This window comes from Dermacentor andersoni, chromosome 10, assembly GCF_023375885.2.
Source record: "Dermacentor andersoni chromosome 10, qqDerAnde1_hic_scaffold, whole genome shotgun sequence".
Classification (NCBI taxonomy): Eukaryota; Metazoa; Arthropoda; class Arachnida; order Ixodida; family Ixodidae; genus Dermacentor; species Dermacentor andersoni.
Window position 1 is genome coordinate 126,251,989 of NC_092823.1, and position 25,627 is coordinate 126,277,615.

The 25,627-nt window shown below is 45.6% G+C and overlaps 1 protein-coding gene across 1 annotated transcript in view; it reads right to left on the minus strand.

Moving 5' to 3' along the window:
* Nucleotides 1–58: 58 nt before the first annotated feature.
* The window catches only part of LOC126543682 (small subunit processome component 20 homolog), a 90,814-nt gene continuing 65,245 nt past the window's right edge, over nucleotides 59–25,627 (minus strand). The window contains exons 50-62 of the mRNA XM_055078150.2: nucleotides 22,895–23,026; nucleotides 20,279–20,389; nucleotides 19,380–19,529; nucleotides 18,723–18,842; nucleotides 17,022–17,084; nucleotides 16,119–16,250; nucleotides 15,453–15,585; nucleotides 15,030–15,202; nucleotides 12,703–12,774; nucleotides 12,031–12,180; nucleotides 11,524–11,650; nucleotides 10,032–10,177; nucleotides 59–269 (exon numbers count right to left, since the gene is read on the minus strand). Of these exons, the coding sequence (XP_054934125.1) occupies nucleotides 147–269; nucleotides 10,032–10,177; nucleotides 11,524–11,650; nucleotides 12,031–12,180; nucleotides 12,703–12,774; nucleotides 15,030–15,202; nucleotides 15,453–15,585; nucleotides 16,119–16,250; nucleotides 17,022–17,084; nucleotides 18,723–18,842; nucleotides 19,380–19,529; nucleotides 20,279–20,389; nucleotides 22,895–23,026 (1,632 nt within the window). The 3' untranslated portion in view covers nucleotides 59–146. The remainder of the gene's footprint in view (nucleotides 270–10,031; nucleotides 10,178–11,523; nucleotides 11,651–12,030; nucleotides 12,181–12,702; nucleotides 12,775–15,029; nucleotides 15,203–15,452; nucleotides 15,586–16,118; nucleotides 16,251–17,021; nucleotides 17,085–18,722; nucleotides 18,843–19,379; nucleotides 19,530–20,278; nucleotides 20,390–22,894; nucleotides 23,027–25,627) is intronic.

Below are 25,627 nucleotides of genomic sequence, written 5' to 3' on the forward strand. Positions count from 1 at the left end.
TCTCAATGCAGTTATACTGTTCTCAATGTATATGCCTATGAAGAAATTGCACAGCATCTATTGAAGTTATTTTTCTTTAATTACAGAAGACAATTACATGGCATTATTTGCCACAAAAGGAATATATTACAAGGTACTTTACAAGCTCATGATGCCTTTCGCCTCTTAACCTTGCCAAACTGGACAGATTTCTTGCGCTTCAGGGCTTCCTTCTTCCTCAACTGCAGCTTGATCTTCTTGCGGGCTCCTGCCTCGGGGTTCCTGACCATCTGCAGACAAGTAAATTGGGCAATGTTACTTGGCAGTTCCACTCTCGACCACTACACAGTCACAATATCACGGAATGAGAGATACACCGAGTTTAATGAGAACATCGAGATGTTAGCCTGGCTGACAGCTTGGCATGCTACTCAACATGTCGAGTACATTTAAGGGGGGACACGGCTCTTTGCGGCGAAAAAATTGCGAAAAAATCGATTTTTTGAAAACGAAATTTTCGATATCTACAGCTAATATTCCTTTAATTCACCAAGTTTCGAATCTCGGGGAAGAGTATTTCGTCCACAATATCAATTTATAACATCACTGTGAGCTGAATTCCGCGCAAAAACAGCCCTTCTTATCGCGGCGCGTAGCTCGTTTTCTACGCGCGCGATCGCAGCCATCTTGGTCTCGTTGGAAAGAGGAGCCTTCCTTCTTTAATTTCCCGCCAAAAGTGACTCCGTCGGTACGCCAGTGACGTTGAAATCCGGGGAGAAAAAAAGCCCGAACGCGCGATCCGATTCGTTGACTAGCGCACGTGACCAAAAACGCGCGCTGTGGTTGGCTGCGCGAGGTTCCCATCGTCTGCTCCACTGCGCAGGCGACGCGACTGCGCGTCTCGTAGGTTTGTTGGCACCATGCCCAACGATGTCCAATCCACCGGGAAAGTTCGCCACGAGGCACAAGTTCGGCAAAAAGAAGCGATCAGCTTATAACTTTCAAAAGCGCTCCATTCCTTCTGAAAGCATCGAGAGTAGCTCGCCGCCAACCGCAAATGATGCCGAAACCGCGGATGATGCCGAAGTGGGCCTAGCCAGCTCACAAATGAGTGAAGTCGTTACGGACAGCGGCTGCGTTCGGCGTGACACTGCAATGTTGCAGCGTGCGGATTTGTTGCAGAGGGAGATGAATGCTAAAAAAAAACTTCGAGTTCTTGCGTCAACGCCAGCAAAAAAGCGGGTGTTGGATTTGCTCACTCGCGCCGACGGCGTTGCAGCCGCGCCAGTCGACGCCGAGGCAGGCTTCGCTTTCCTCAGTAGGACTCCGTGAGCGGACTGATGTCGTCAAGTGCAAGGTGTGCGGCGGCAGCGTCGCAGTAGGCAAAAGCGAACGGTAATCTGGCCTCGCCATAAAGATCGTTATCACGTGCGCGTGTTGCGGCGATATCGCGTCGGCATGGAGCTCGACCCTCGTGAACAACCTTGCCGCGCGCGCGATGCAAGTCACCGGGAATCGGCGAACGGCGCTAAACGATGTTTTTGTCGCATTTGGGTGGCCGTGGTCAGAGCGACTACATTCCAGGTGGCTTTTAGCCAATTTCACTGCAAAGTAATGCAAAATTATTTCTGCACTTTTGATTAAAAGTGAATGTATTCCTTTTTTCTCGTTTTCTCAAAACACCGACTTTTCACTTGTACACAATGTAGGGTCAGATTTTGGAATTTATGCTTTAAAAATTTTCAATTCTGCTTTAGATAAGACAGTAGGGTAGCCACAATTCGAACAGTAAAGATTGAATTGCTATAAAATTACTAATATTTGATATATCAAAATAGTATTCCTACCATGATGTTCCTTATGTTTTCTAGTACCCAGGCATGTGCCAATACAAATTTCGTAGCGCATTTCCCCCCCCCCCCCATTGTTTCTGCAAATTATGAATAATGAATTTCATTTATCTTCAGAACTAAATGGCCTATTGGAAAAATAATTACATATTTGAAATCAGCACAAAAGTCTTAACAAGAATGGAAAGTTTCATGAATATTGATGGAAAACATCATGAACATTATTTGAATTAGTGTCCCCCTTAATATTGATGGAAAACATCATGAACATTATTTGAATTAGTGTCCCCCTTAATATTGATGGAAAACATCATGAACATTATTTGAATTAGTGTCCCCCTTAAAGAAGCGAAAGTTTCATTCTTGCCTGGTTGGACCCCTGTATCATCCTAGATCAATTTAGTATTCAAGCATTTGCCGTAATCACTATGAACATGTCCTGAAAGTTTTTCTCGTTTTCTCAAAACGACATTTTTGATGGTAGTGTAGTTTTGGAGTGACGATATCTCTGGTTCTACTCATCTTATTGCAATAATTCTTTTTTCATCAGAAAGGTGGACAAATTGGGAGTGCAGTAGGCCTAAAATGTGAACAAATATCATTACAGAAATTTTGAAAAAGTAATAATTTCTCCAGGGTTTCACAAATGCCTTCTGCTTACAAAAGTTTGACATGCTGTAACTTCGGCATAAATCAGTTTAGAACATTCATTCTTGTAGCACTGCAACCTCTGATCATTCAACATTATTTTGATGTGTCAGTCTCCTTCATTAACAGCCAGCATTGTAGAGAGAACTTGCCTCCAAATTAGTCCATACAAAAAAACATGAATTGCTTATATTTTGAAAAGTACTTGTTGCATGGGAAAACCAATTGAATATTTGAAATCAGCATGTCAAAATACATAAGTGATGGAAGTTTTATCAAATTGTGGCCACAAATAAAAAATAAAAATTTAAGTGGGGTGTCCCCCCTTAACACACACTAACACGTTCACAAGGAAGTCGAAAGCTTCTATGAAGACATGGAATCGGCAATGGGTCAAGTCAAAACAAAATACACTATACTGATGGGCGACTTCAATGCCAAGGTAGGCAAGAAGCAAGCTGGAGACAAGTCAGTGGGGGAATATGGCATAGGCACTAGGAATAGCAGGGGAGAGTTATTAGTAGACTTTGCAGAACAGAATAATATGCGGATAATGAATACCTTCTTCCGCAAGCGGGATAGCCGAAAGTGGACATGGAGGAGCCCGAATGACGAAACTAGAAATGAAATAGACTTTATACTCTGCGCTAACCCTGGCATCATACAAGATGTGGACGTGCTCGGCAAGGTGCGCTGCAGTGACCATAGGATGGTAAGAACTCGAATTGGCCTAGACCTGAGGAGGGAATGGAAGAAACTGGTACATAAGAAGCCGATCAATGAGTTAGCGCTAAGAGGGAAAATACAGGAATTCCGGATCAAGCTACAGAACAGGTATTCGGCCTTAACTCAGGAAGAGGACCTCAGTGTTGGAACAATGACTGACAATCTTATGGGCATCATTAAGGAGTATAAGTCGGTGGTAACTCCACTAGACAGGATACCAGTAAGCTATCGCAGGAGACAAGAGATCTGATCAAGAAACGCCAATGTATGAAAGTCTTTAACCCTACAGCTAAATAGAACTGGCAGAACTTTCCAAGTTAATCAACAAGCGTAAGACAGCTGACATAAGGAAGTATAATATGGACAGAATTGAACATGCTCTCAGGAACGGAGGAAGCCTAAAAGCAGTGAAGAAGAAGCTAGGAATAGGCAAGAATCAGATGTATGCGTTAAGAGACAAAGCCGGCGATATCATTACTAATATGGATGAGATACCATATAGTGCGGAATATAGGTCGAGGTTTTTTCCAAAAAATATTACTGAAAGTTTACCCCTCGACTTATATACCGGCCCTTGGCACAACATGAATAGTCGTCTGGCAACATGTAGGAGCGCAGACCTTTCGGCATCCGCATCGTTATCGCCTCCTTGGTGGCTATGCCGCGCGGTGCACCCGCAGCTCGAAGACAGGGTGGCGGATTTCGTCCGCGAGCATCGTGCCAAATCTTTGCCAGTGACAGCAGAACTCATCCGTATCAAAGCTATTGAGATCGCCCGAGAATCCGGACTGCCCAAGGAACAATTAATTCAAGGGCTCCATTTATTGGGTTCGTCGCTTCATGCGACGCAAGGGATTCGCACTTCGACGGCGCACATCAATCTGCCAGAAGCTGCCAGAGGCATACGAGGACAAGCTGGTCGAATTCCAGCGCTATGTTATCCGTCTCCGGCAGCAGCATGGCTACATGTTGGGACAGATCGGCAACGCTGATGAAACGCCGGTGTGGTTCGACATGCCGTCGCCCACCACAGTGTGCGAACGCGGCGCAAAACAAGTCAAGCTTCCTTCTACGGGGAACGAGCATTCGGGCTTCACAGTGATGCTCACGTGTACTTCAGACGGCAGAAAGCTGCCCCCATACATAATATTCAAGAGGAAGACGTTGCCGAAAGAGGCTTTCCCGCGGGATGCCGTTCGCGTGAATGAAAAGGGCTATATGGACGAGGCCCTCATGCTCAATTGGATTAAGACCGTCTGGAATCGGCGACCCGGCGCACTCCTGCGGTGTCCGAGCATGCTCGTCTTGGATGCCTTTCGCGGGCACTTGACCGCAGGTGTGAAGCAGGCACTCCGCGACGGAAAGACGGAACTCGCCGTCATTCCGGGAGACATGACGTCAACACTTCAGCCACTGGACGTCGTGCTCAACAAGCCCTTTAAAGACCGTGTCCGTGAACAATATAATCAGTAGATGGCCGGCGACAACCCGACGACCCCAACCGGCCGGCTGCGCAGGCCGCCTCTCGCCACTGTGGCCACATGGCTGTCGCCGGCTTGGCACTCGCTGCCCGACGATATGGTGGTGCAGGCATTCAAGAAGTGTTGCATTAGCAACTCCTTGGACGGCACCGAGGATGACATGTTGTGGGATGCAGCCAGTGAAAAGCAGTCGTCTTCGGACGAGAGTTCAGACAGCTCAAACGAATGAGCAGGTAACGAGTCTGGCGGCACCACTAAATAAAACGAAGTTTTGTGCCTTATAATTTTTATGTTGACTTCTTTGCTTCAATGTAAGGGGGTCGACCTATATTCCGCCTCGACCTATATTCCGCATTATATGGTAGTTCAAGTGGCAGAGGAGTTCTATAGAGATTTATACAGTAACAGTGGCACCCACAACGATAATGGAAGAGAAAATAGTCTAGAGGAATTTGAAATCCCACCAGTAACGCTGCAAGAAGTAAGAAAGCCTTGGGAGCTATACAAAGGGGGAAAGCAGTTGGGGAGGTTCAGGTAACGGCAGATTTGTTGAAAGATGGTGGGCAGATTGTTCTAGAAAAACTGGCCACCCTGTATACGCAATGCCTCATGACCTCGAGCGTACCGGAATCTTGGAAGAACGCTAACATAATCCTAATTCATAAGAAAGAGGACGCCAAAGACTTGAAAAATTATAGACCGATCAGCTTACTGTCCATTGCCTACAAAGTATTTACTAAGGTAATCGCAAATAGAATCAGGAACACCTTAGACTTATGTCAACCAGAGGACCTGGCAGGATTCCGTAAAGGCTACTCAACAATAGACCATATTCACACTATCAATCAGGTGATAGAGAAATGTGCAGAATATAACCAACCCTTATATATAGCCTTCGTTGATTATGAGAAAGCGTTTGATTCAGTCGAAACCTCAGCAGTTATGGAGGCATTACGGAATCAGGGTGTAGACGAGCCGTATGTAAAAATACTGAAAGATATCTATAGCGGCTCCACAGCCACTGTAGTCCTCCATAAAGAAAGCAACAAAATCCCAATAAAGAAAGGTGTCAGGCAGGGAGATACGATCTCTCCAATGCTATTCACAGCGTGTTTACAGGAGGTATTCAGACACCTGGATTGGGGAGAACTGGGGATAAGGGTTAATGGAGAATACCTTAGTAACTTGTGATTCGCTGATGATATTGCCTTGCTTAGTAACTCAGGGGACCAATTGCAATGCATGCTCACTGACCTGGAGAGGCAAAGCAGAAGGGTGGGTCTAAAAGTTATCTGCAGAAAACTAAAGTAATGTTTAACAGTCTTGGAAGAGAACAGCAGTTTATGATACAGTAGAATCTCGGTGATACGAATCTCAAGGGGAGGCGAAAATATTCGTATCACCCGCAATTTCGTATCACCAAAAAAGGAGCAAAATCTGTCCCGAAACCACGAGACACGCACAAAAAAAATTTATTTAGGAGCAAAAAAGTCGCGTATGTCCTTCTGCGTCTTCTTCTCCGCGAGGTCGGCCAGCAGAGAATTTTGGAAGCTGAAGAACTGGGCTGTGGTGTTCTCACGCACGGTCTCGGACGTCACAGCACGCCGCAGAATATCGAGAGCGTGCATGGTTTCGGCTGCCGACGGTGCTTGCTCTTCACCATTTTGGCACTCGTCTTCTTCATCGTCACTGGTCGAAATTTGAGGCTGCGACGATACATCCTCCACGATGTCTTCCACTGTGCGCAGACCACAGGTGACGAGATCGTCGTCCGCGGTGACGAAATCGTCGGCACTGCAGTCAGCGCCAAGCTGGTTCCAGACATCAACCGGAAATGGATCTGGCACTTGCGAGGTGGTAGCCACTGCGGATTTAAAAATCCCACACTTTGCAAAACAATTCGCGATGGTTGCAGGGGAGACGCGCTCCCAGGCCACTGCAATAAAATGCATGGCGTCCAAAAGACTGATCTGCATATTTGGGTCCTTGCGGTCAATCTTCGCAAGGAGGCGGCGCACCAACAAACCTTTAAAGTGGTGCTTCACGTTTCTTATAATGCCAGCATCCAGTGGCTGCAAATGACTAGTGGCGTTCGGGGGCAGGAATACCACTTTGATGCTCTGTAACGTCATGTGCTTTGGATGCGCCGCACACTGGTCCAGCAGCAAAACAATCTTCCTGTTCTTGCATGACATCCTATTGTCCAAGTATGTCACGAACTCCATGAACAGAGCCGACGTCATCCACGCCTTTTTGTTGGCTTTATACGTGCAGGGCAAACAACCGGCTGCCTTGAAGCATCGGGGCTTTTGGTATTTTCCAATGACGGTCAGTTTCATTTTTTCTGACCCGTCAGCGTTGCAGCAAAACAAAACAGTCACACGCTGCTTACTTTTCTGTCCTCCCTGGCAGGCTTCGCCCTTGAAGCAGAGACTCTTTTCGGGCTGAAGGTTGTAAAAAAGCCCTGCCTCGTCAATGTTAAAAACATCGCGAGCGTCATATCCCGCGATGAGAGACTGCAGCGTGGTTGCCATCCAATCTTCAACGACGGAGGCGTCAACCTTTTTCCCTTCGCCGCAAACGGTTTTGTAGGAGAGGTCATGCCGTGCCTTAAATCGGTGAATCCAACCACCAGAGGCCTGAAAATTTTCAATTCCAAGCGTGAGTGCGATGTCCGCAGCCTTCTCACGCAGAACTTTTCCGTCAACGTTGACGCCAGCCGCGGTGACCTCTTTAAACCATGTTAGCAGAACTTCTTCTAACTTTACATGGTGAGCAGTCTTTGCTTCCTTGGAGTTTACGCCAAAGTGCTGCACATTCTGCATAATTTGGTCACGCTGACCGACGATGGTAGACAGCGTAGAAATTGGCAGGCCTAATTCCTTGGCCATGTCAATGCGCCTTTTCTTTGGCTCTTCGTCCACCTTCTTCAAAATATCCAGTTTGTCCTTCAAGGACAGCGCCTTCCGCTTTCGCGACATCTTGCTGATTGCAGTACCTTCGCGATCAATGCTCAACGACACACGCAAACAACACGCTGCACTTCCGTAGTCGTCGCGCACGAGGAAACAAAGAAGCGGGAGCTGCTGCTAGCGTGACGATCTGCTCGCTGGCTGTTGCGGAAAGACCGGCGGAGCGGGCGCGCAGGGCCGCGAGAAATGTGGAGAGGACAAATCGCGCTCGGCCGGTTGGGTTGGGTTGGCTGGTTCGCAGGACGAACGGACCAATAAGCAGCGGCGCCAGCCTCGGGCAACAACAAAGTATAAAAAGAAAAAGGCGAAGAGACCGCCCCCAAAAACGAGAGAGAGCGAGAAAGCTTCCCTTGCCTCGTTAGCCTCCCTGCTGACGCGGAATCCCAAACCGGCACGGGCGCACGCTGCGCCGGTGTTTTTTTTTTTTTTTGTGCTGGTGGTGGCTCGACGGTTGCGGTACCGAAGTTCGTATCACCCGGCGCGACGCGGAAAAGTGTTCGGAACATCCGAATTTTGGCCCATTGCACACAATGCTTTTGGGCGGAGGAATTTAACGAATTCGTATCACACCGAAATTCGTACCAGCCGGGTTCGTATCACCGAGATTCTACTGTAGGTAGCGAATCACTGTAAGTGGTAAGGGAATATCTACTTAGGGCAGGTAGTGACTGCGGATCCGGATCATGAGACTGAAATAATCAGAATAAGAATGGGCTGGGGTGCGTTTGGCAGGCATTCTCAGATCATGAACAGCAGGCTGCCATTATCCCTCAAGAGAAAAGTGCATAACAGCTGTGTCTTACCAGTACTCATGTACGGGGCAGAAACCTGGAGGCTTACAAAAAGGGTTCTACTTAAATTGAGGATGACGCGACAAGCTATGGAAAGAAGAATGATGGGTGTAACGTTAAAAGATAAGAAAAGAGCAGATTAGGTGAGGGAACAAACGCGAATTGATAACATTTTAGTTCAAATCAAGAAAAAGAAATGGGCAGGACACGTAATGAAAAGGGAAGATTACAAGGGAAGCGTAGCAAGGGGCGGCAGAAACTTAGGTGGGCGGATGAGATTAACAACTTTGCAGGGACAACATGGCCACAATTAGTACATGACCGGGGTAGCTGGAGAAGTATGGGAGAGGCCTTTGCTCTGCAGTGGGCATAACGAGGCTGATGATGATGATGACGAACACGTTCACTGCGATGTGGATCATGGGTGGGTCACAATGGTTATTTTCCCTGCGTAGTTACGCAGGGTTTTCCTGCAGTGTGCAAGGTAAGCCTCTGCTAGAAATCAATGGAGAGGAAAAATTCCATTTGCTTCTAATTTGACGTGCCGTGGCACCATCCTTCTGCACCTTGAAGTAAAAAATGCGCACAACTCCCTAATGAACCACCGGTAGGTATCACGCACAAGGATTGGAACTTCAAGAAATGTTGCTGCAGCAAACATTCTTATGCCCTGTGGCTTGTGGGGAAGCTCGACTGTCTCGCGTCCCTTGATGTTTGTTTTTCCCACAGCTCCTGTGTCTCCTGATACTTGGGTTCCCCGCGTGACGTACAAAAGGTGGCAAGCGCTGGTGTTGTTATAGCAGCAATGACAGAAGATGGTGCAAGTTTTGGATGACATCTGGCAATAATTCAGGTGTCAAAGGAATTTGCTTCCTCCTCTTTGCAGTAAGGACGGTGGCACACATAGAATAGCCATACGCCCAAGGGTGCTGTGTGGGACTGTCCCGCATGAGGCTTGCCACATGGCTTGAGCACGGCACGAGCATAGCCAACCGTCTTCATGGCCCTAGCACATGCTGCCTCCAAATTGCAAATGCACTTCGGCTAGTGGGACGCCTGCGAATGACCTAGGCCTTAGACACTCATCAGCATGGACCAACATTATTCGTTTGGTATCCGCCCCCCGGAAGATATTCTCAGCGTACCTCATTGGAGAACTTGTATATTGAATAGTTGATGTATAAATGAAGTAATAAGTGCCCTTTCTGTGTTTGCACTATGGTGTTGCAGGTTCCTTCATTGCCAACAGTATTTGAGGCTTTCATAAAATCTAAAAGCACATTCACTCCACGTGCATAAAATATCCTGTAGCTCGAGGCACGAGTTGCGGTGCCAATGCAGCATGACCTTCACCGACTGACAAGTACTGGATGTATTCACATAGACTGCGTGGACAAGATATTCAAACCACATTGAATAAACACATTCAATTCCAGACTTGAAAAACAGCCATACTTTCAATAGAAATATGCAAGCGCTCCAAAGTAAAAAAAAAAAAAAAAAAAAAAAAAAAAATCTGTTCCCGACAGGTTCACTGTGATTTCCCTCCGGCCCGTCACATGCAACAACTTGTCCAAGTCTCACCTCCAGGGCTTTCTCCCGTTTTCTGTTCAACTTCTTGCCGGCCAGCTTTCCCTGCAGTGCCACCAGGGCAGCGCCGAATGCATCCACGCCCGCTGCCTTCTTTATGACGGTCGTTGCTTCGTTTGCCATCTGTTTCATCTCCTCATCTGAATGTGACAGGCAACAAGAACAAATTACATGCATATGTAGTTCACCCAGGCAACCCACGCATCCTCATTCAGAAATAAATATATCCCTAAAATAAGTTCGTATGGCAATTCTTCCTGCGGTCACTTCAGCTGCATTTAGTAAATCGCCCATGCAAGTTTTCTTTTTTTTTTTCTATTACGGTGCTTCTATCAAGCACTAATTCCACTATCCAAATGGTCACAACACCCTAGGAATCAAGCGACAAAAATTTTCCGTTGTTTGCTTTCTTCAAGGAGTAATAATACATTAGCTCACTTATAGTGCGACATCTTTAGCCAATAGCGCAGCTTGCTTTGTCATGGTGTACATCTACCCTAGCTTCGAAACCGTATTTATTCGAATCTAGGTCGACAGTCTTTTTTTTTTTCTCATATAATCATACACTAAACTTTAGGGTTGGCTTAGATTCAAGGATATTAATATATGCACCAGTTATTAATTGAAATGGATATGGTGTATAGCTAGCGCCATCTAGAAAAGTCAGTATCGCAGTCGCTACTAGCCGCACCAGTAGCCAATTGAAGCACACGAGCAATGTCACAATTTTGACCTGCGTCATATCAGTGTGCGGCGTGGCCTAATTGTAATGGCACCAAACAGGCTATGCCACTATGCTGCTGCTCTCAAATGAAAAGTTGTGCTAGCTGCAGAGGCATCGTGAAACGTTTGAGCCTCGCGGAGTTTGGCATCGATGACAAAAATATCCGACGCTGGAGGGAGCAACGCGCCAGCTGCAACGAGGAGATGCCAGCGATAAGGAAAATAGCGATGTAGAACAAGCTTGCCATGTTTATATTGAATAAATGCTGTTTTCATTTTGTGAACGCTGTCCTCGCGTTTTTGTTGGGCCTACATTCGAGGCAAGTTTCCCCACCCCCACTTCTGGTTTTGGACTTTCGGGGGTCAGCTTAGATTCGAGTAAATACGGCATTCTGGATTTTCTGCAATGGATCAACAATGGCATTTGAGAAAGATAACAGGCGACCACCGTGATGGGCAGATGCCACTGAATGCAGTTTAGGCAGTGTATCATCACTCCGTGAAAAAAGCAGGGGGCGTGTGCACATTGTTGGAATGGTGAAACCCTCCCAACCTTTCTCTCGAGACCATTGCACTTTTGCACCACGAGCTCATCCGAGAGAATGCTCCAAGAATGCGACAGTTAATTTAGCACCTCAGTAGCACTGTTGCATCAACTGTATGAGCAAGCACTCTGCATCAGACAAATGCTGCATCTGGTGAATCGCATGCTAGACAAGAGTGGCGACTGCTATGAGCGCAGAGGACATCCAGGCATACTGACTCTGGCTTGGCGACTGGTCCTCGAGCTCTCGGCAGATGGGCATCAGAATGAGCTGCAGCTGCGAGCGCAGCTCCGGCCGAGTCAGGTCCAGGCTGATGGCAGCCAGGAACTTGAACACATGGGAGCGCTGCATCGAGACAACAACAGTGCATAATTCAGGAAGGTCCAGAAAGACTTCAGCAGCAACCAGAATGAGCGCATTCCCTATTTAGTCTGTTTTGCACTGTACAATGATGAATCACCTAGCACTGCATTTGAACAAATGCCAGCAGATTGCCTGACAAAATAAAAGGATCAGACAAAAAAATAAATTATGCAGATGATCAAGGACCGCTGAACATAACACGCTATTCCATTAAAAGGTTGGTGTGCCTATGAGCACACCAAAGCTTCGTATAAATATCCACAGATCTATTTCGCAAGAAATCCATGGTCCACACCTAACCGCGAGGAAGAAGCAAAGAAACCTTTGCCTTTAAAAAAACGTAGCTGTTGAACACAACAAACCTTCACGATGGACCGTGGGTTTGACACCACCTCTGCATGGGCCTGGTGTGACACCTTCTTCACGATCCAGTCTACGGGGTGCAAGGTGTCGATGCCTAGACGCGTGGCACGCACCGACACCCTAGTCAGGAATATCAGGTTTCGAATGACCTGCGAAACATCATTGACAAAGGCAGTTTTAAAGAGACACTGCTAGAGAACAACACAAAGTGATTTTAAACTGATAATCTGTCAAAAGTCTGTCACGAACATGGTGTAAAAAAAATTTTATTATTACATAAAATGAAGAATTTAGCGCTGAATCCTCAACACCGGTATGCCAGCACAATGTCACAAACTTCAGAACCAAAACTTTCTAGGTTGAATGAAAACTTGGTTCTTCTAGAATGCAATGTAATACTCCTTCATTAAAAAGCAATTAAATAGACCCACAAACAGCCAGTCGGGGCAAGTTGGTGTGGAAACAAACTTCAAGCTGTTGTTCCCACCAATCTCATTCGTAAATAAAAGCAAATCCGTCAAGACCCCTCACAAGCACTGCGAAATTAGGCAAGATTGATGCATTGGCTCTTTTAATACAACTGTTCCAATGGGCATAACAGAAATACAATTCACAAAGCAGGGCACAGGTAAACGTAGAGATGTCAAGCCAAGAGAAATTATGTCTCTTACCTGCTCAGCTATCTTTTCCAGGACATTATCCGGCTGGAACTGAGAGCAGGACTTCTCCGTAAGGCTTCGAACCTGCCACATGGAAAGTACAATCACACACTATGGCCGCGTAAACACACATAACGACTTTTACCCACAAAAATACATTATATGGCTACGGTTGCAAGCCCCTGTGTAATATTAATGAGGTTTAGCTTGTCCTCAAACTTCTTACCGCTTGCAGTTTGCTGGGTTACCAGACAGCTTTAAACCAGCAACAACAGTGGTAATGAAATCTTGTGACACTGAGTTTAGCAAGAGAGCACACAAAGCTAATAGAACAGTGACTTACCATACTCCACTAAACTGCTGGTGTAAAGCTTTGGCAGCGACATAATCATTAAAGTGCAGTCCTTTTACGGTTTTTCTTAAACGGAAACGCTCCTGTGACAAAATTTTTAACATGCCATAGTCGGACAAAGCACCACAAGGCGTCACCACCAGCTTTGCTACTGATTTCCACAGTTTCAGTGAGCCAGTAAACCACAAACGATAAGAAGCTTGCAGTGTAATTGATCAAATTATCCGGCAGGTCCAATTAAACAAGATGGCAAAAAAATGTTAATGCTGGTTTATTCAGCAGTTAAATTTCCTATTCTAACACACCCCCGAAACAAATGCCCACCCACTTTCTATGTGTTAAAAGTAGAAAACTAATGTAGAAATTGCACTGAAGCTTCTAAACAAAGTAAAAATCCAACACGCACCCAATTTTATAGCAAGAAAAATGGGCAAAGCCCAGTGGTTGGCAGTTTCCCAAAGTCAGCTTCGCCGCACTACACTCGTGTTATACTCTAAGGTGTACAAGCGCCGCAAATTTCATTGAAAACGAAAAAGCAAGAAGGAGAGGGTGTTAGAATAGTGTAAATACCGTAATCAGACATTGTGAGCTACTATTATTGCTTGAACATTTTTTTAGGGCAGGCCAAGAAATAGGCGTTTTTGACAAGAGATCTTGAGGCTGGAGTCCTCTGGAGGGTAATGGAGAGTGTCGCATGAATTTGCCGTGACTCTCTAAATTTCAGAATCTTTGGCATATGGCCAATCACGCACCGAGCCTGACAATGAAGCTGCTGCGAACGGCATCCGTTCTGCACCGTCAGCGATGCTACGCGCTGAGCGGTGATCGAGTCACATGATGTGCGGTCGTTTCGTCTATCGCACAAATTGGCCTTACATAACCCATCTGCCGGAACATTGAGCCCGCCCTTCTGTACTTCATAGAAAAATTGGAAAGCAAAACTTTTTTGCAGTAAATAAAAGATTGCCACAAAACAGAGGTGCACTATTAAACTGAGAACCTCATTGGTTCTGAGACAAATGAGTGTCACTAATTCATCAGTTTCAGAGAGGAAAAAAGAACGTGACTTTGCTCAACAGAAAATTCTATTGATAAAAAAACATTTCCCATGCCGTCATATACTAGAACTGAGCTGCAACCAGTGCTGGCATATTAGTTTGGTGTTCCCTGTAATAAGAGTGAAGGTTTACTGTATATCTAACCACTTACCCAATTCAACTTATAGACTGCCGCATTCTTGATCTGCAATGCTAGGAGACTCCCGAGCACATGCAGCACTGTGTTTTCTTGCCCAAAATTTGTAAGCATTAAATTTTGTGTTAAATCTGGATATTCAATATTTGATTTGGTATTTGGCTTTTTTTTTCTTGATTCGATTTGATATCAGATTTGAAATCTATTTAATATATGCATACCCATACTTTCTATATAAAGAATGCTGGTGCTATAGCGTTAAAGGGGTACTTGCAAATGTTTTTGAAGTTGAAGAAACTTTACCACAGGCATTGCGCGCATGATAGAACCACACTTAGCAAGCATTAAGGTCAGAAAAACCTTATCACCGGTCATATATCTTAATTTGGTAACGAAACTGGTCATGGAATGTTTGACATTACAGTGACTTCCTCACAGAGGGCAAAATTTGCCAACATCATGTAACACAAGGTCAGGTATAATGATGTTGCTCATAAAAAAGAAAGCTGAAGAGCTGTGTGTGTTTATCCTGGCTGCACTCCCGTATGGCAGCCCCAGTGATCAGAGGAATGAAGCGAGCCACATTTCATGATGTACCGAAGCTGATTTGTAGATGCAAGTAATAAATTATTCATGGTGCTCTGACACTTGCCAGTATATGCTCACAGGATTAGAGTGCTTGGACCTTTTTTGACACAAGATAGGTTAAAAATGTCATTTTAGGACTTCTTTAACAAGAAGCTCTTTCAACCTGCTAACATATCACAAGCACGAAAAGCCAGAAGTTGAGTACCTTCGACGGCGTGTCGACCAACAAATAGTCCTGGGAAGAAGGCGCTTCAGCGTCAGGGTCGCACGCTGCAGCAACTTCGTCCGGCGTGTACGCCGCGAACACCCGGCCATAAAACTGAGATGCCGCCAACCTCACCCAGTCGTGGGGATACAGCAGGTACGTCTCTGCATAACCTGGACAATCACACAAGAGGTTTGACTCGTGGCAGAACCATTTCATTTTTACAGCTTGTAACACTACGCCAAACAATCAGAATGCATTAAAAATAATCAAGCTCACTTTTACGGGGGAACAGTCTGACAAGGAGGGGCACAAAGATATGTTACACACTGCTGCATCTGACAAAGGCAGCGCAGATTTCAGTGCCATTCCCCTGTAACAGTGAAAGACCAACAAGTGCAACTAGAAACACCGCAAACTCACCACACAGCATCCCAAAGCTTTCCTGCGTGGCAGGAGCCCGGGCCACGTTGCAGGCGTCGACTATCTTGGTCAGCGAGACCAGGTACATGAAGGCGATGTGGTCCTTGGCACGCTCAATGTCTTCCACCGTAAGCTGAAACACCGACCACAAAGCTCTTCAACTCCTCAAAAGGAACACCAAACAGAACAGATGTTGTTAGCCAACTTCTCATCCGAAATTACAAGGAAGAAGAAGAACTTGAACCAGGTTATTGAATGCACATAAACAGCTGTCCAACAGGTTGTTTGCCTTGGCACTCGTGCCAAGAGAAAGGAAACACAGTTGGGTGTGGTGGTGGATCAGGGGGTGTCAAGTTTGAAGACAATGCCACTGACATTAAGCTGACAGACAGCCTGATTACGAACTTCAAACACCTCGACGCGTGAAGAAAAGTTTTCTTAGCCATGCTAACTAGGAGCAAATGTACAGAGTCGCAAGCAACGACCGCATGTCCACATGTAAAAGCAGAAAGAGTCAGAGACAACTGGGCATTCGCAGCATCATGAAATTACAAGCAGTGTCATGGCATCGTGAGCCCAGTGTGATTAAATTGCAAGCACAGTGTCATGAAATAATGAGCATGGTTTCATAGGATCACAAACACATCTCCAAAGAATGAGCAGTACCTCTTGGAACTTGTCAGGATGCATCTCCTCGACTAGGACAGGCATCACGTCAGCCAGGTGACGCTCAAAACGCTCCTTCTCCACCTCAGCGAACAGGCCCAGCGTCTGTGCTCCCAAACGCCTGGTGGCAAACTGAACAAAAAAAAAAAAAAAAAGCATTCAGTACAAGGAAAGACTTGACTATTTGGCTTTGAATTTTCTAGGCGAATACAAAAGCAGAATACAAAAGCAGACAGCAACGAACGAGCTTTACTAAGATACCGCAAGAACATTTTTAGGTGCTCTAAGCTAAATGTTTACAATTTTATACGACCAACAAAACTACTATTCTTACTTCGTATAGCTGTCTACTAATTTGCTATTGCAATCGATGCTTTGCCTTTCGGGAGAAACTGCAACTTTTTTTACTAAGCACAAAGAAATCATGTATAACAAGTATGTACTTTGTATATTACGCTGCCACAACTGCAAATGGTGACAGGGACTTTTGTCAATGTCATGACAATCCTGCACCTCCACACATAAAACCTGCCCTGAACAACCATGCACAAGGCTCAACTTGCTGCAAAACCAGCCCAGAAAAACTGTTGGTGAGAACAAATGCCTCAGAAGCCACATCATCTTGTCCATCTATTCACTGCTACTTTTTTCACACCGCACGGCTGTTGTCAGTTGAACCACGGTGCCCTCTCACGGCAACGCAAACTGCCTTTGAGGATGGCTTCACAGCTACCAAAAGGTTCTTTGTCATGAAGCCGGATCCAAAGGTACAACTTGCATATATAACCTCACTGTTCTACAGCTTACTCAGAGTTATCAAATTTGGCACAAGTTATACCTGGTATGTGTCATTCTTCCTGGACATATTAAGAAATTAAAAATGTAAAAAGGGCAAGCACTCACCATTTTTTCCTTGCACCATGCCAGAACCACAGAGAGCAAAGGGTTCCTGGATGCCTCATCCAGCTGGAAGAAAATAATTATTTTTACTTAAAGACTCAATGAATTTGTTAACCCTCACAACCTCTTCCCACATACTAAGGAGGGGAGTGTGTTAAAGGGCACGCCCAAATTAACAAGAAAAAAAGGGAACGAATTCAAGAATAAATATTAAAGTGCCAAGAACATCTTGGCAGCAGGCATAGTCAACGTCCAATTTTTCGGACTCTCTAGGTGCCGCGAAAACATCAGAAAAATCGGGCAGTCCGAAAAAATGAATGCATGCCTTTTCCTGCCCGCCCGTACAAGCTCACACTGCCACAGGCATGTCCGAAATATCCCTGAAGGTCTGCCGGTACAGTTATTAGATGTATCGGTGCTCACACTGTGACAGAAGACTGCAGGCGCATGCGTGTGTAATTATGGAGTACCCACTGCTATCCGCAGCACTTTTCTACATTTCGTATGCTTCAGCGCATAACACAGCTGTATTGCGGCGAAGCTGACTTTAGAAACCGCCATTATGCAGCCTGTCATGCTATCCGCGCTTCGAAGCCATCGGCAACGATTACAAAGGCGGAATCAGCACTACAGCTGGCAGTGGCAAATCTCTCTTTCTTTCTTCTTTTTTTGAGGGGGTAGGGTGCTTTAAATCAAGCCAATGAGTATATTGTTTCAATGAAAAACACGGCACCGAACAGCAGGAAGTTTGACCCTGTGCCAGTCATCACTCAATGCACTTGCTGTCAAACAACAAGCTCAGAATTTGGGGTGGTGCTGCAAAAACAAAAGCAAAAATTGCACCCTCGGTGTCCGCAAACCACTGCCCCTTGACACTGAGGCTGGCTTTCCCACAAAGTTTAGATGCTTAGCGGACAAACGTGCGTTAACAGCGAAAATTTGTTAGCAGCACGAAATCACACAATTCAGCACAATATCGCCCCAATATTTTTAGATTTGTTAAAAACAAATGCTGAGAAGCGTGTTGGCTCCCTCAAGGCCAGCGATATATCAGATTTGACTCGAATATTTGTATCCAACCGAATATTCGAACATTTTCAAATATCTATTTTTCGAGTCAAACACGAATATATTAAAATATAATCAATAATACTCGAACCTTTCGAATATTCACGCACCCCTACTATATAACTGCAGGGTTGAAAATTTACCATACTTTTGCTACAATTTTATGTTTAATTAGAGGCAGTTGACATTTTTAAATATTCGAAAAGTATTCAAAAAGTATTTGCATTTACGAACAGTAACTATTTAATTTGAAGGCTGAAACGAATAGGTCACTATTTGATTTGTTATTTGGGAGTTTCGAATAGTCGCTCACTCCTGTTGAAAACTACTAATAAACATTTTCAGTAAATTGTACCACGCACTTTAGCAGCTAATGTAAGCTAAGGAATCAAGAAATCACTGATGGAAACAAATGTTTACAGTAAGGCAGTTGCGGTTCTACTCCAATGACGTTCAGGAAAGGAATTGGGGGGGAGGAGGAGAGTAAATGCTTTCGTACTGCAAGAGGGCGATGTGAAAGCTTGCAATGATGACTGAACGAAGTGATGGCATGCACACTGCGTAGTATGAATGAATACTACGCAATGGCATTCGTGCACGTTAGACAGGAAATTTGAGAGAAAAGAGAGATCAGACCTTGCCGAGGAGGCTCCGGATGCCGGCTGCAGCGACCCGCTGCACGTTTGGCGACTGGTCATTGACGAGGCGCGCCGCCATGGGCACGAACAGGGTGGGCGCGTAGTGAGACAGCGTGTGCTGCACAAAAGCGCTCGGTCAGCAGCACGTTCCCGATCCACATCAAAAGTGAAAACAACGAATAAGCAGGGAACATGGTAGCGAGGCCGCATTCAGCGAAATGTTTGACTTGTCCATTTGGTCTGTCATCGCCCAGCAGTTGTCACATGTTCCCACAATTCCCCAAAGGAGTAACCTTTGACAAATCATAATCGCCAGTGACATTTTGGTGATCATTCCGTCAGTACTTGCCGCACGTGTTTCCTCGTCAATACTCTGCCCTTGCCTCTCAGCTGTAGAATTCACTTTTCATTAAAATGTATGCAAATTAACTTTTTTCCTGATAATTTATGCAAACTGACTTTCATTGAAAAGTATGTAAATGTATCAAATTGAGTTCGTGGAGAAGTTTTCAAATGTGTCAAATTAAGTTAATTGAGAAGTGTGCAAATGTTTCATTTAAAGGTATGCAAATGCATGGCAACTGACTTCATTGAAAGGTATGAAAATGCACGAGAATTACTGTTAATTGAAGAATTACTTGCCCAGCCCTCTCACCTGTGGAAACTTGCTCGAGTAGGCATCAAGCATCTCGAGAGCCGAGAGACGGCCTGCCTCAGTGCTGTACTCCAGCTGCGCCGTGAAGAAGCCCACCGCCTTTTTCATGCGCCGCTTCATCGGGTAGTCGAGAACGTACTGTAGATAGGCCTAGACATAAGGGAAAAGTTTTCAGATTCAGCTGCTTTGTGCGCGAGGTGCAGTACTTCTTACTCTTAGTAACCTTTCTTTTTTCTTTTCACTCACTGTACCTTGCCCCTTATTTGTAATAAAAATACGTATTGTTCTGTTACTGATGTACTGCAGTCAATATACGAGGGCATGTGGTTCTGTCAAGCTGTCATTTCTGACAGCTTTTACAGCTAGTTCCCAGCATCATGTGCTCGGTATATGATGCAATATACATTATTACTACTATTTATTATTACGATTAACAAAACAGAAGATGAGAGAGCAGAAAGAATTGTCACAAATGTGTGTCAAGATGTTACCAGAATTAGAAGGTACAGCCAGGAATGACATGAATGGGAACACTTAATTTGCCCACAGGGCAACACATTCTTGCTTGTTTCTTGCAATGAAACGTGGGGAAGTAAGATTCGTAGGCTTTAGAACAAATTCAAGAGAGTTGACACACAAACACATCAGTAAATTTTGCATTACAATGATGTCGATGATAACAGGCCCAGCATTTTCGGACCAACTTCAGTATCCACATAAATATCTTGTTTGCCAGCCTTTACACTTGCTAAGCGTCATACACTCCTACTTCAATGCCTTGCACTGCGAAGGTTACAGCATGGCGGAACGTCGAACGAAACATTGTCTTCATGTTCGCTCGCGCAAGTGCACCGGCAAGTGCTCAGAACGCGTAAGTGATGCATTCACCCCAGACTCACCTCACGGCACTGGCCCCGAATGTGAGCCTGTTCGTCTTCGATGCTCATGGTCGCCACCTTGTCCATCAAGTCGTGCAGCTCGTCGGTATCCACTCTTCGGTGGAGGATGGCCTGCATGGTTTGCCTGTTCCTTCAGTCCATCAAGACCAAGCGCAAATTTACTTCGGCACAGACGCAGTGCTTCACGGCAGACCGCAGTGGTCGTCTGCAATCGAATCACTGTATTTATTCGTTTATAAGGCGGTCACGATAAGGCGAGGCTGCCAGTTGAGGTACCCAAGAAAAAGAATGCAATATAATGCGACACAGCATAGCCGACAACTTATTCAGGCTGGGCGGGGATTGCCCGAAATGACGAATAATCGGAAGCCCCCGGAATTATCGCAATGACAGTGAAGCCACGCTACAAGGCAGAATGCACATATGTATGACTTGCATCCCCACTTTACTGTTATTTTTCGAATTCTCGGTGTGGACTTGTAAGCGCAAAAATAGTGTACTGCCTCACCTGCCAAGGCTTATTAGTTGCTACAATATGCACTGTCACCTAAAATCTGGATTACCAGAAATACAACGTTGCTGCTGCCATATTGAAATAGTGACTGAACTTATCAGCCTCGCATATAAGGAGAAGGGTGCATTTGACACCAAGGATTTTAAGGGAAAAAAAAACCTCGCTCTATATTCAAATAAATACAGTACTTCATCTTGCTGCTTGACAAAACTCAAACTTGTTGCAGGTGGCTTAAATGGTAAAATTCGCAGTAAACGATATGTGCCTCGTACCCGTGCCCTGTGATCTGCTGGCCTCCTTGGTGAGCTAAGTGGTTAGGCGATCGCCCCCCAAAAATTCTTGGTCCCAAGTTCAATCCCCCTGAAAAGGTCAATTTTTTTTTACAACTGTGATGCTTTCTTTCTTTAAGACCAATATGGTTTCTTGTGCAGCTTTGTGCTAAACTCTGGTGAATGACAATCTTTGCCATTGAGATAATTAAATTCTGGGGTTCAATACGCCAAAACCATGATGACTGAGGCACGCCATAGTGAGATGACTCCGGATTAATTTTGACCCCCTGGGGTTCTTTAAAGCGTAGAACAGCGCGGCTTTGACGGGGACAAGCAGGGAGAAACGACACAGACGAGCGCTATCCCCGTCAAAACCGCGCTGTTCTGTTTCAAATATGGCTTAACAACTCGCCCAAACATCCATTTTAACGAATCTTTAAAGCGCACCCAAAACGAGCGTTATTGCATTCTGCTCCCATCAAAATGTGACTGCCACGGCTGGCATTGAACCCGTAACAACCTCAAGCGCAGGAGCGCAACGTCATAGCTACTGGGCTACTTCAGGCGGATGATCTCTTCCTTTCATGAACTTTTCTCCACCTTGTGGTCTTCCACAGAACTGATTCGCCAAACGCAAGCCGGTAAGCACGATTCTGCAACATCAACCTAAAGGGCTAAATTCTGGTCGGCGATGTAGAGCTGTGCTTCACACAGCAGCTCATGACATTCACTATTTTCTGTAATCTAAGCATTCCCAATTGTTCTCATAAATGACACGTATAAAGCTTACGTGCGAATCTAAGCATCCATTTCTTGTTGGACATAGGCTGTTGCAATTCAAGTCAATGCTCCAGCAAAGCACTAGCCTTTCAGATGCACTGTGGCCATTGTCTACAGACACGCTACACATATATGTAGGCAAATGGGCACAGTGCAGACAATAAGAGCAACAATGTTCCCACAACTCTTGTTCTTCACCCACCCTAGAAAATTTAAGCCAGTAGCCTCTGTTAGATTTATTCTTATCTGCTCAGAGTGTCAAGGCAACACCACTGTGCCACTTATTCACTTAATAAGGTACTGATTAATTTTGTCTACTGAAAATTTACATTCATTCTCACCACAGTTCTTGCATCTTCAGAATCATGAAAAGCATACAGTTTCACAATGAATAAAGAATGTTGAAGACTTCAACGAGTTTTGTCAAGCGTACAGATCAAGCCTACAGAATGTGCACTCCATGCGAGAACTCTAATATACAGGAACGTCAGATGTGAGAACATCAATTACTTTATGTCCAGCAAACTTGTAAAGAACTTATCTAGCCACTTTGAAAATATGCCAGAGGAAAAACGTCGTGAAAAACAAAGAAGTAAACCAACTGATACTGATATCAACAGCAAAGACCCAGCTGCCTACCTACACTCTTTGTACCAAGGAACTTCACACAGATTATCAGACATTGCAGCACAGGTCCAATCAGGAGTGTGTTAAAAAAAATCATTAGTTTGTCAATAATTTTGCTTTTGATGCACTATCCCATGCCACTGTGCACACATTGGGTTACACCTCAAATGCACCTCCTCTTGCTAGGAACAGCGAAGTGAAGCACTATAGCAGCTTTTCCAAAGATTAAAATTACACTGTACGTGATTTCCACTGGCTCTATGATGCCTCCTGGCTTTCCTGCTGGCCTTGCTGTGCTTGGAAGCTCCAAAAGAGGACGCGAACCCTCACCCTAGAAGCCTCTTTAAGCAGCCCGAGCATGACAAAGCCAGGACCAGAGCACTCCACTCGTTTTGACAAAGGCTGCACTTTCACGGCTCTCACCTTGAGCAGGGCGAAGGCCACGCTCTGCCTGGAGTGGTCGTACACGTCGCGTTCGACATACGTAAGCAACACCAGGAGCTGCTGTTTGCTTAGCCGGCAGAGAGAGGGGTCCCGCACCAGCGTCGTCATCACCTGCACAACACAAAAATAAACTACCACTGCTATTTCTGCTTGCCTACACAGTCAATGACCGATTTTTCGGTTATGCCTGATAATTCAAATGCTTTTACGGCCCTGCCACGTACCCGATAGAGCCAATGTATAGGAACATCAGAAATTTCAGACGCCAAAACCCTTCTTGGTCTGATTTTACGAACTTTTTGCCGTAACCACAGGTCCAAAACAGCATTAACTGAAGCCACCACCACTGGCCTTTTGATTATCTCACAGCCTCAAAAAAAAACTCTCACACACTGATCCGCTGGCAGCCGTAGTAGTTGTTTTGTGCAGTTGTTAGTCCTAGCTATTTCGAAGTTTGCTAACAAGCTTCCTACTGTTCGGTACCGCCTTTTTCATTTAAAAGATTTGCCACAGTCGGCAATGGCACCAACTACCCCTTTGTCATCCACGCTGGTGTCATCGAAGCACGGGAATCATGGCAAGAGTTGTTGCATAGTGCCGGTTCCCAAAAGTCAGCTTCGCCGCAATGCAGCCGTGTTACGCGGTCAAGCGCATGCAGTGCATTGCAATGAAGCATACCAAAAGTGTAAAGGGGCCACTGTCGCGAAACATAATATGTGTTCCTGAATTCACATGCGCACACCCACAGTATCATGTCAAAGTATGAGCACTGACACAACTAAAAGGGCATTGACAGGCTTTTAAGGATATTTTGGACGTGACTGCAGTGATTTGCGCCCTTCAGGACAGTTAAAGGCACGCATCTGTGTGTGTGTGGGGGGGGGTCTGATTTTTCAGACATTTTTGTGGTCACTAGGGAGTTCACTCCATAGTGACCAGTGAGGACTAACAAGACAAGAACAAAGCAATGTCTTATTACTCCTCAGCCTTCCAACTGTGGGCTGGTCTAGCTAAAATTAAAAACTGAATTCTCTGGTTCGACATCCTAAAACTGCACAGGGCATTTGACTCATGAGGGATGTCATAGTGGAGGGCTCTGGATTAATTTTGACCAATGAGGTACTTCAACCTGCACTTAATGCACGACACACTACGAGCGTTCTTGTGTTCCGCCTCCGCCGGGATGCAACCGCCACTTCTGAGATCAAACCCACAACCTCGTGCTGAGCAGCACAATGCCATAGCCAGCTAGATATTGTGACGGGTTTTCCAGAAAGTACAGATTGCTAACATGCCCAGCTGCATGTTTTGTCAACAGCAAAAAAATAAAAACGAGGCGGCACTTCTTTAATAGCAATGTAATAATAGACACTTGCTAACATAATTAATACCAGGATGTGAACATTGTTTGCAACCACCACTTCAAAGACCGCGACCGTGGCTTTGGGGTGCAGCGTCCGCCTCGGCTGCAGAAGGTCACTGATTCGATTCCCACTGCCACCGAGCACCCACCCATTTGTCGAAAATGGGTACAAGTTCTACCCCAGCCTAGCACGCAGTTTTCTTCACCTTTTGTTGGCTTGGGAAAGGAGCCTGCACCCGCCGAATTCCTTCAAAAAGAAGAGAAATAATACAGAAGAAAAAGAACGAATTCGGCAGTCCCATGCCGCCACTTCCCCAAAGGTGGGTGTCCTTCCAAGCATTTGGAACTCCCGTAGTTGCCGAGCGCCTGGCCAGGAACGTGCTTGTACCTATTTTACAGGTAGGGAGAACCAGGTGGCGGCACCTGTCTGTCGGCAGCAGCAGATGCTCGACAATTTCACCAAAGCTGCAGTGGGGACAAAGGGCGTCAAGAGACCCTCGCAAATCTCTATAGGGCTGGCCCTCTTTCTATATGAGAACCCTTATAAGCAACTGAGCGCCACGTCGTGGTGCACCTCTGGCCATTAGAAAAAAAAAACAGTGGGTTTTCAGCAGCACCGAGATTCGAACCCAGTACCTCCCGCTTTCAAGGCAGATACACTACCATGTCACCACCACTGCGGTTCTATCGCAACCAGCGTTTCGGAGACGACGCTGGCATTCAATTTCACCACTACTTCGGTGACCTTGGCTCACCTAAAGAAGAAAGTGCAGCATCTTGTGCAGTGATAATAAAAACAAAAATGTTCAAATCCAAGACGGCCAGTTCTCGATGACTGCATTCCGAACCCAACAGATCGGTGGCCTCACAGTTGAGCCCGCGTCTTCAACCCTCTCTGGACACTGGTGGCAGATCACTCTTCTCCTGGAGATGCCGCTGCATCTGTTCCCCGTGATGGCCAACAGCTCACAACCGTCCAGAGCAACCCTTTGCCACAGTATTGGCCGAGGCATATTGTTCCTACAAATCAAAGCCAAGTTATGCCTTCGCCCATCACTAGCTAGGAGACTATTTACCTGCACGCTATTTTGGCTCTACAGCCTGATGTCATAAAAGACATCACAGACATTCCAGTTTCCCAGTCTCCGGAACATCCCTTCAAACATTCGAAGGAGGTCATCATCAAACACAAGGTTGAGTGAACGCGGCAGGCTGCAGCGATTGCCAACTTGGAAAGAACTGGGCACCAGGTGGTCTCCTTGGTTCTTGCACCACATGCAACAGCTCCTTGGCAACCAGAATCAGGCCAGCACCAGCAGCCTACTGCACAACTTCTTTCTCCAAAGCCT